The following is an 11745-nucleotide window of genomic DNA, read 5'->3' as shown; positions in this document are numbered from 1 at the left end:
AAATTATTAAAAACGATATATAAAAATACACAATTAAAATTTTGTAAATAATGGAAAATGTCAGACAAAAGTAAAGTCGCATGTTCGTTATTGATATTTGAAATTATTTTTTCCCGTTTAAATGGGATCGTATAGAGATGTTTAGGCGTTTATGTGTAAACGTATGGAAATTCCTCGGTCAATTTTAACTTAATTAGATAAATATACATAGATAAGTGATAGCAGAGTATCCACATGGCTACAGTATCTACGAAATCCGAATTGGAGAATAAAATTCGTCAGAAATTAATTGAGGTAATTCTATAATCTGTATTGTCACAATGAAGAAATATTATAAATAATAATGTTTGATTAATTAAATGGTATTTTTAGATTGAAAATAAAGAAGCTGATCTCTCGAATTTAGATAATTTAAAGAAATTAATTAATGTGCAGTTAACAGAAGTAAGTATAATCTCCTATAAGCGAGAACCATTTTGGTCAATGTAACTCTTGGTGCTAAGATGGCGGCTCGTCTCTGATTCCAGCAAGGAAACAGTGGGATGCACGTTCTAACCTAACCTAACCTAGCCTATTCTAATAATTTGATTGCTAATAATTATAGTAATTTATTAGAATAGGTTAGGTTAGGTTAGATTAGAACGTGCGTCCCACTGTTTCCTTGCTGGAATCAGAGACGAGCTGCCATCTTGACACCAAGGGTTACATTAACCACAATGGTCATAACTTATGAACATTATCATTGTTTATACAGAATGGTCACATAATCCAGTTGTAATTCTTTCTATATACCGGTACGGTAAGATTTTGTTAATTTTTTAGGCACCTGTGGGATTAGTTTTGTGCTGGATTACTGGACATTTTTGTATTTTTGCAAAATTCAATAAGCTATAGATATGTGAACTGAACATTATGGATATTGGGAATATTACCTGGTAAAGCAGCTTTAAATACAGTTGGATTTGTTCATCCAACTGTATTTAAAGCTGCTTTACCAGGTAATATTCCCAATATCCATAATGTTCAGTTCACATATCTATAGCTTATTGAATTTTGCAAAAATACAAAAATGTCCAGTAATCCAGCACAAAACTAATCCCACAGGTGCCTAAAAAATTAACAAAATCTATTAACAAGTAAATGAACAAGTAAATGAAATGGACATAATCCATTTCATTTACAGTATTCTTACAGACTAATTAGAGAATTTTTAAATGGGTCTAAAAACATGCTTGATATCCCACAAAATGCAAAAGTCCACATCTAAAATAGTATGGTAGAAGCAGAGTTCTTCAAGGTAATCCTTAACCTTTTCTCTCTCCCTGCAGGGGGAATTTCCGAAAATCCCTTTTTAGTGTGCATTCTCGTTATGTACCCTAACTGTGTACCAACTTTCAACTCCTAACTGTTTGGGCTCAGTGCTTATTATAATAATAATAATTATTATTATTATCAACCCATCTCAATTATATTATAAGATTATTAATTTTTACATTTGATTATTTTTACATTTGATTATTTTTACATAATCAAAATATACTTTAAATGACAATTAAGTAAAATAAATTCTTAAATTTCAGTTACTATCTCAAACCCAACTTTGTCAATATAAAATTTATCATTTCCAATTATTTTCTTCATTCTGTTTCTAAAAGTACAGTAATTATTTTAGATTTACTCAGATTTAATTTTAAATCGTTTTCTTTCAAATGTTTAGTTATTTCATAAATTTATTTTTCATTGCAAAGATATTTTTTTATAACAAGTATCGCAATATCATCTGCATATCATATATAATGAAAAGTTGTATCTTATAAAAATTTGATCAATATCACTTAAATGAAAATTGAACAAATATGATGATAGCTGATCTCCTTGTAATAGACCTTTCTTTATCACAAAAGATTTGTATTTTGTATCATCATCAAATATTATATTTTTCCAAATAATCTGTTGATTAGATGAATAAACTTATTTTCAGTTTGATATTTCTGTAGTTTATTAAGTAATTTTTCTTTATTTATTGAATCAAAAACTTTATTTATATGTACAAAGTAAACATATACTTTATGCATCTTTTGAATTGTTTCTATCATCAAAACTAACTGGAATTATGCATCTTCTGTATGAAGATTTTTGGTGATAGTGAACTGATTAATTGCTTTACAATTATACCCATTAATCCATTGTTTAAATCTATTTGCCAAAATCGAGTTAGATATTTTTCTACAGTCAACTCCTGATTTAGGGAGCTGATTTACCATGGTTGGTGACAGCAGGAACACATATACAAAATTTATTACATTGTTCTAATAGTGCATTTCTAGTTGTTAAAGTGTTGATTTTTTTAGGTTAATGTATTGTATCCAACGATTGCCTAAATGATCAGGCTACAATTTGGCTATTTTTAAATAATTAACACAAATTAATTTGCTACTGGAGATCATTTAGGCAATTATTGGATGTTTATATGTACTCATCAGGCTTTACATTGTTTGTTAAATTAATGTATTGTACTATTTATAGTTTTCATAGTTATGTAACCTTATATAACATAGTTAATGTACAGTACAATTAATTACCTTACTCATATTTTTTATTTAAAAAGCTATTGTATAGTTTTTTTACCTCTATGTCCTTACTGTTTTACTTTTTTGTTTCTATATTGTCTACTTGGACCTTGTTTATTAATAGGACATACTTTTTTGTGTGTTTTGATTCAAAACACACAACAAAAAGAGTGTACAGGTGAAAATAAAGATATTTTGTTTTGACCTTTGACTAAGATTTACTCTCTTTGCTAATCAGAAACTACACCAGTAAAATAAGTTCTATTAATAAACAAGGTTCAAGTAGATAATTTAGAAACAAAAAAAGCTATTGTATAATTTTTAAATGAATAAAATTTCTGTGATTGGTAATGAGTTTCATTTTTTATATTGCACTGTGCATTTTACTTAGTTTAGCTTCCTTATGACATATAAAAAATTAATGGAGTGTCTATTATTGCACAAAGTTATTTTCAAATAATTTTTGATTTATCATAGAATTTGAAATACCGTGATTCTTGAACCTTTGCCTAGTGATCATTGGACTTATCACTCTGCTAAATCAGGCAACAAAGCAATAGCTCTATAGTTAGCAGGGTTATTTTTACATTTTCTTATAAACTATTCTTAAATTTAATAAGTTCCAAGATAAATCATTAAGTGTAAATAAAATTGTAAGTAAACATTGGAAAAAACATTGTATTCATTTGTCCCTTTGTTATTTTGTCACTTAAAATGGGACATTTCCTAATAAATAGATCTTATTCTGTGCAGTGAGAACAATTCTATGGAATTAATGAATGATCTAGTCAAATTTCTTGTTCTTAAATTATGACAATAGCATGAAATTGACAGTGCCTTTCTCTCTTTTGTCACTGAGAAGAAATCAGTGGCATGCTGTCCATGAAAGCTGTGGAAGCACCACTTCCCTTGTATTTCTAAAATATAAATACATATTGTGCGATTATTTTCATATTTTAACATACTTTGAATTAATTAAAATTAATATTTTATTATAACTGCATTATATGTCTTATTACAAATTTCTATACTATCTGTGAAAAAAAATTGATAAGATTGCTATTGTATATTTGAATATAAATCCATATATGCATATTCCTAATGGAAATGCTGTATTGTCAAATATGGGGACAGCTTCCACGGCAAAAATATTTGAATGGTGTAAAGCAGCCAGATTACATGCAGTCGCACATGCATTTTACAGAGCACCAACCTCACGGTTTAGTTTGTGGATGCTGCACACCAAAATATTGTATAATGCTTCCAATGATTTTATCCAGGGCAGGCACAGCTTCCCTATCATCAAATGTCACCGCACACCACTGGTACAAATTAATTGATGATATTGACCAAAGAGATTGTTTTCTCAGACATCATAAACACTATTGGAAATATTTTTTATACTCATAATGATAATTCTTTGTACACTAAAGAATCATAAAATCTAAAATCTTTGCAATTTTTGAAAAATTAAAATAGCTTGATATTTATCAAATAAACTCAATAATGAATATCAGCTACTTATTAGTTGTGTTATTAGCTAATCTTATTAGCTAATCTTTCTACATCTAGATTCAAAAGTTTTCGGTAAATTTTAATTAAAAATAAGTTTATCAATATTCTAAGTAAGTTTCTCATCAATCATCTCTTAATATAATTGATGTAAATTGGGTAGATATTGCCCATATAATTATTATTTTTTTATTCTGTTTTACCCTGTAAGCAACAAGAGGATCTTTTAATTCTGCTTATTGTGGATTCAGTCAGGTCCACAATGAGGGCAGTCAAGTGGTGAGGGACTGGGCCCAACATATCTGGGACAGACACTCTTGAAAATTCCTGGGGTTGCTCATTAGAATTCAATCCTGAGTCCCAGCGACAACAAAAAGTTTCCAAAATGAATGTTTATTAATAGATAATGAGTTGATAAATAATGAGTTATTAATAGCTCTAAAGTTGTGCTGAAAGAATCTTTTAAAATATTACAATAACTTTTGTTTTATAATTTCAAATAATCAGCAATTGATGATAAAGCAAATAAATTAAAACCTTAATTATTTTTATTTTATTTAGCTTTAAATTAAGTATTGATAATATCAAACCATTAATTAATTAATTAATGATTTCATATTAATTAATGTTATAATTAATTCATTTTAGATTTGTATATGGATATGAATACAGTCAAACCTGTTTTTATGCGGTGGATAGGGACCACATAAAAAAAATCGCACGAAACTTCACGAGTGGCTATAAAAAATAGTTTTCGCAACACAATTAAAAATATATTTTTTTATGCGGTCAATAGGGACCGCATAAAAAAAGTCTGACATAGAAAATAACTCAAAATCTACGAAATAGAATTTATTGACAACAGATGTCAGCACTTGACTGCATCGTCTCGTCTATCGTCTGTTTTACAAATTTTTGTCCAGGTGATGTTTTGTTGACTTAAAAAATAAATTATTTCATTTTTCACATATTCATGCAATAATATTACTATAATAAGTTCATTTATGCTATAATAAGTTTATTTAGCTATAATAAGTCAACGTGAGACATGACAAATCGCACGAGACTAGTCGCCAACTATATCACACAAATAAAAAATCGCACAAAAAAAGACCACATAAAAACAAGTTTGACTGTGTTAATATTAAAAATGAATAAATAAATTTATTAAAAGTTAAAAGTTAGGCATTCTGTGTTAAAATTTAAAACAAAGTATTTTATTTTCAGACAGGCATTCAAACTAAAATTTTAGATTTGCTTTCTCAACAAAAACAAGAAGAAAATGTAGTTAATGTAAATAAAAAAGAACTTAAAAAAGAAGAACTATATTCAATAATAAAGAAAGAAGGTGTTTTTGAAGAAATTTTGAAAAACTTTAATATGAAAAAAGCCAAAGAAGGAAAATCCAGTCCTGTTAAAGCTTCTGAAAATTTAAAACAATCATCAGAAATTCATAAATCCAACTCTACTGAAAAAACAACAAAACAAGGTTAGATATTAATATATAATAAAACAAATAAAATATCTCTTTTCCATATATAGTAGAATCTCAATTATCCAAGATGAATCTGTAAGTACACTACTTTTCTTATACTGTAATTTAAAAAAGAAAGTTTAAAATGAAACATGTATTACAAAATGATTTGTTTCTGTTACCTTTTATTATTTAACTTTTTATGTAAGACAAACTATTAATATTAAAATGTAATATTAATGGTTTATCTTACATTATAACAGTCTATTTTGTATATAATAATATTCATTTTTATTCCTAAACCTAATGCAAATACTTTATATTAACTGTGTTATAAATGATGTAAAAATTGTTGTTCTACATGATTAAATTCACTAAGGTATAAAAACCAAATTTTTCATTAATAAATTTTTACTTTTATTTTGTTATCTATAAAAAATTTTTATGATAAAAATAAAAAAATGAAGATGTTGCTGATATTACTGATCAAGATCAACATAAAAGCTCAGATGATGGTTCTTTGTAAAAAAGAAAACACCCTCATTTAACTAAAATTAATATTAATGTGTAATACAGTACTTTTAATTGTGATTGTTAGTTAATTATCAATTGGAAAAAAATTATTGATCGTGTTAATAAACATATTTCTCTTAGTAATGAAAAAGAATAGTATACTTCTGTTAACTTTTAGAACCTAACCCTATGTTTTGCACTAGCTTTTGTTTTGTGTAGCATGGATTCACATAACAGCATTTTTTCAGAATGTAACTACCATGTTATACGAGCGATACCTGCACTTCAGTAAAATTTAAGAAAATGTGTGTTTAATATGAACACTGTTTTTATATTTAATTCCTCTTTCAAGATAACAGTAGTGCCAACATTAATCATGTAAACATATTCAATAAATATTTTAATATATTGTAAGGAGCTGATGTATATGCTTTGTCTGGTCATTGCAAGCCACATGTCCAGGCTATCTCAATCTACATTTCTTTATTACCTAGGTAATGCCGTCACTATTATATTTTTCAATCAACTCTTGTTGTGTGGTCTTCTTCATTCCTCTGTTTACTTGTATCATTTGGGTCATAATTTTAAGATTTTATTTTCAAAGGTTTATAATCTGTTTTCTACTTGTCAAAGAGTACCACATCTCATATCCATAAATTGTAGTAGGCATTGTGATGGTACAGTAAATTTTTAGCTTTAAAAGTTTTAGAAATTTGTTTTGATGAGAACTCTGGAGTACAGGGAAACCCCAATTATTGCGATTAATGTTGTCTAGAAAAACATCACAATAATTGAGAAAAATAACATATGAAAAATAGGAGATTGTTGCTAAGAATTTCCAAAATTATGCTTAGAAATTTAAATATTAAATATTATGTTAGATATTTACTTATGTACATACTTTAAAGGAGGAAGGTAATAAATGTAGCTTTTAGTTTTAAAACATTATTATTAAACAAAAAATCATATGAGCTGTTTTTCAGAAAAATAATGTAGGAGACATTTTGATTCAAAGATTTCTGGTTTTTTTTTTTTTTTTGTTACATGACTTAATAACAGCAAATTGCATTTTTTATTTCTCAGCTCACTGTTATTGAACATTCATAAGTTCTTCATTGCTAAGATCATTTATTGTGAACACCTGCATATTGGAATTCTTGAACAAAAAATCATATTGGATTTGGAGTTACTAAAATAGTATCTATTTTAATCAAATCCAAATCTAATATGTTTTTGTGTAATTTTTGGAGTGCCACTAATTTCAGAGTCAATCCTTTGAATAATCCTTAAAATACAGATTCAGTTTATAATTAGCATAAAAATGGACATTGTTTTAGATTAGACACAAAATTGTGTTATTAATCAATTGAAATCATTTGTGCATTCAAGAATAAGTTTTTGACAAACAGCTCTCATGTTTGTTACAGTAACTTCTTTCCATGCTTCATCAATATTTTCAAGAGCATTTTATGCTAAAATTTTCCCAAAATTCTTTTGACATTTTTCAATTGCTGGATCAAAATATTACATAGTTAATAGACTTCAAATGTTGAAATCGCCTCAGTCCATAGGCTGGAGTAATGAAATCATATAGGATGGTAAAAAATTATGACTTTAACATTTTAACCCGTATCATTAGGTTTTGTTGGATGACTGGGAGCATAATCTAAACTTGACAAATTAAACCACTTTAATATATGACAGCTTGTCAGAGAAGAACTCCATGTATTTACTGTACTTGTTTGCAATAATGAAAAACCAATTCTCAGTTTGTTCTTAGTAGCCCCTCCTTACAACACAGTGAATTGTTGGAATTTCATTGACTCAGTACCAGTATCTTGTTTCCTAGATTGCTGTAATACTAAGTTTGTACTTAACTAATTTTTCAAGAGTAAGTTATTTTGGCAAAAGCCTGTATCTGCTCAGAACATTCCATGTACAGTACAAAATCATAAACTCCAGTCCTTTATTTTGTAGCCTAGGTCAGTTATCCACAGAGTCAGTCCTATTAACTATAAATCGAACTCACTTGTGCCTATTGACCGGTGTGAAATAAATAAATTCAATTCAACGAACGTTTTCTGGACGCCTTCCGTGTCCTTCTTCAGGTTAACTGCTGGATTCTATTATTTTTAAAAAACTGCGTTCCGATCTTTTAAGAACAAATTCAAATGAAGATAGTTCGAAAGCGCGATGACCATCGCGCATGCGCTATATCTGTCGTGCTCCTTGTCGTACTGTATCATATTCTTTTTAATCTTTGTATTCTTTTTTATCTTTGGGTCACATGATTTCATGTGTTATCGGACCCAAATAAATCTTCATGCATCCTCTTGTAATAAAGTTTGCCAAGCAAGCGAAAGAGTTATCTCGTCGCGTGAATTAATGCATGTTGTTTTAGTTTGCGCTTTATGTATCTCTATCGCCTCCAGCCATTTGAGGTGTTCCATCCGAGTCGTTTTAGTTATCAGCGTGGCCCCCGCGAAGTCCACATTAATGCCCGGTTCAGAAGCGTACACTGCATACGGATTTCAAGGTCGGGTTATATGTGATGGGTATTTCCCACCTCCGTATTTTGGTTGTTACTTTGTGCCACTGCAGGTGCGTTTTGGCTCATTCGTGCTCTTTGGCGTTCCGCCATTACGGACCCGAATAGAATGGCAGGCGTATACCGAATCCCGATAAAGGACGAGAGATTTAATAGGGATCTGATCTACATAGGATCAACGAAACGCTCTATGGAAGTCAGGGTTAAAGAACACGAGGCGGATATAAGATACAACAGAGCTACCACGTCGCTTGCAGTGTACGCTTCTGAACCGGGCATTAATGTGGACTTCGCGGGGGCCACGCTAATAACTAAAACGACTCGGATGGAACACCTCAAATGGCTGGAAGCGATAGAGATACATAAAGCGCAAACTAAAACAACATGCATTAATTCACGCGACGAGATAACTCTTTCGCTTGCTTGGCAAACTTTATTACAAGAGGATGCATAAAGATTTATTTGGGTCCGATAACACATGAAATCATGTGACCCAAAGATAAAAAAGAATACAAAGATTAAAAAGAATATGATACAGTACGACAAGGAGCACGACAGATATAGCGCATGCGCGATGGTCATCGCGCTTTCGAACTATCTTCATTTGAATTTGTTCTTAAAAGATCGGAACGCAGTTTTTTAAAAATAATAGAATCCAGCAGTTAACCTGAAGAAGGACACGGAAGGCGTCCAGAAAACGTTCGTTGAATTGAAGTTATTTATTTCACACCGGTCAATAGGCACAAGTGAGTTCGATTTATATTTTATACACCCCGGTGTGTAGGATGATGATATGTTAATCAGTGATGCCGACTAACGATTACCGGAAGATAGTAGTAGGCCTAACTAAGGCAAGAGAAAGGCTGGATTTCCTGAACACATGCAAGAGAAACGGAGTGTTCCCAATGACAATATTTCGCATCCACCTACCGCCAGGCAATGAGAGCATAAAGAAGAAAGTCAGATGGATGTGTTTGAACAGGGCCATAAAGACGACCAAAAAATTAGTATTTTCCAGTCTAGCGAAACTAATACAAGTTGAAAACATATTATTCCAACAGGACCCCCGCCTTTTGGAGATGGAAAATAATAGAATCATAAACATGGCCGATAGACTTCGAATGAATCTAAGAAAGCGGTACAGCAAGAAACTGAATTGGATTTTAAGGTTCCAAATCCCTAAAGACCAAAGACAACATCAATGCCCGTACGTTGTGTGGGATAATTTACAAATCCCTGGATTTGTCAAGGATATTCTCAAGTTTGGGCCAACATTCGCACCGACACGTCCTAATGCAGAAACTTTCACATCCACGATACCGGATTTAGAGCTATTGATAAGAGGCCTCACCGACACGCAGAAAGAATACTACAGATGGGTAGCCACACTCAAAATTAAAAACAACAGGAGTTCCAAGGAACTTCTAGTTCTGAGAGAAAATATCAAACGCACGGTTAGATGGGCACGTCTGAACAAGGTCACGATCACCAGAGCAGACAAAACCAAGAACATAGTAATCATGAAAAGGGAAACATACGAGAAAGGGCTGAAGGAATACATAGACGCAACTCAATGCAATCAGGTTGGAAGTAACTGGGTAGAAAAACTACATTCACGAGTTAAGAGATTGTCGTGCTCGAAATTGGCCAAGAAGCTAGAACTAAAGAACATCACAATGGATACCCCGGACGTACCCAAATTATTTGCGTTCGCGAAAACGCACAAAGAAGGCCAACAGTTTCGTCCGGTTGTGGATAAAACCAAGGCTCCCACCCGTAAGTTGGAAAAAGCGATTCACAACATAATTGTTCCACACATGAGCGGATATCAGTTCACCATCTCTAATCCGGAAGAATTAATCATTCAGTTGAAACAGATCACCTCCCCAGCTTACATAACGGTGCTGGATTTTAAATCGTTGTATCCTTCCATCAAGATACCACCGTGCTTTTGCGCACTTCGAGACTTCCTGTTTACGAAAGTAAATGACACAGCCCTCCACCAGAATGTGTTGGAATTAGCGCACCTCATGTGTTACGGGTCGGTGTTTCAATTTAAAAATGTAACATACACACAATCGCGGGGTGTCCCGATGGGAAGTCCACTGTCAGGGGACTTGTGTGAGTTGGTGGTGAGACAACTCGAATCCAAAACACTCCCGGGATTCACCAACGATATCCTACTATACAGACGTTATATAGATGACGTCATCATCGTATGGAAGACAACACCGAACTTGGCGCAATTCGTAGAAAAGATGAATGATAACACGTATGGTCTGTCAATCGAAGTTGAGCAACATAGTGATACCAATGTGCATTTTTTGGATGTGGATATCAGGATTGACTCGCACAACATCCATACCTCTGTGTATCGCAAACAATGTGCAAGCCCCACATACATCCCGAGTGACTCATGCGACCCGATCCAATACAAAATAGCAGCATTTAGATCATTGGTCAGACGGGCATACACGCACTCTTCCACTCAACAAGCGCTTAAGAAAGAGTTGAAACATATTGAGAAGATTGCGGATATACACGGCTACCGCAACATTATTCCAAGAATGGCGGAACGCCAAAGAGCACGAATGAGCCAAAACGCACCTGCAGTGGCACAAAGTAACAACCAAAATACGGAGGTGGAGAGAATACCCATCACATATAACCCGACCTTGAAATCCGTATACGCGTCTATCGCAAGGAGACGTAAGGTCACCGTTGCTTATAGGAGAGGCCCAACCATTTACACTTTGTTACGTAACGGAAAGGACCCATCGGACCCGAATAGAATGGCAGGCGTATACCGAATCCCGATAAAGGACGAGAGATTTAATAGGGATCTGATCTACATAGGATCAACGAAACGCTCTATGGAAGTCAGGGTTAAAGAACACGAGGCGGATATAAGATACAACAGAGCTACCACGTCGCTTGCAGTGTACGCTTCTGAACCGGGCATTAATGTGGACTTCGCGGGGGCCACGCTAATAACTAAAACGACTCGGATGGAACACCTCAAATGGCTGGAAGCGATAGAGATACATAAAGCGCAAACTAAAACAACATGCATTAATTCACGCGACGAGATAACTCTTTCGCTTGCTTGGCAAACTTTATTACAAGAG

The 11745-nt window shown here is 32.4% G+C and overlaps 1 protein-coding gene across 1 annotated transcript in view; it reads left to right on the top strand.

The window, feature by feature from the left end:
- Positions 1 to 79: 79 nt before the first annotated feature.
- The window catches only part of LOC136976232 (centrosomal protein of 76 kDa-like), a 30820-nt gene continuing 19154 nt past the window's right edge, over positions 80 to 11745 (top strand). Inside the window, exons 1-3 of the mRNA XM_067271455.1 lie at positions 80 to 294; positions 373 to 444; positions 5310 to 5571. Of these exons, the coding sequence (XP_067127556.1) occupies positions 235 to 294; positions 373 to 444; positions 5310 to 5571 (394 nt within the window). The 5' untranslated portion in view covers positions 80 to 234. The remainder of the gene's footprint in view (positions 295 to 372; positions 445 to 5309; positions 5572 to 11745) is intronic.

This window comes from Centruroides vittatus, unplaced genomic scaffold (assembly GCF_030686945.1).
Source record: "Centruroides vittatus isolate TY-2023 unplaced genomic scaffold, ASM3068694v2 contig_4, whole genome shotgun sequence".
In the NCBI taxonomy this organism is placed as follows: Eukaryota; Metazoa; Arthropoda; class Arachnida; order Scorpiones; family Buthidae; genus Centruroides; species Centruroides vittatus.
This window is presented reverse-complemented; position numbering and strand designations above follow the sequence as displayed.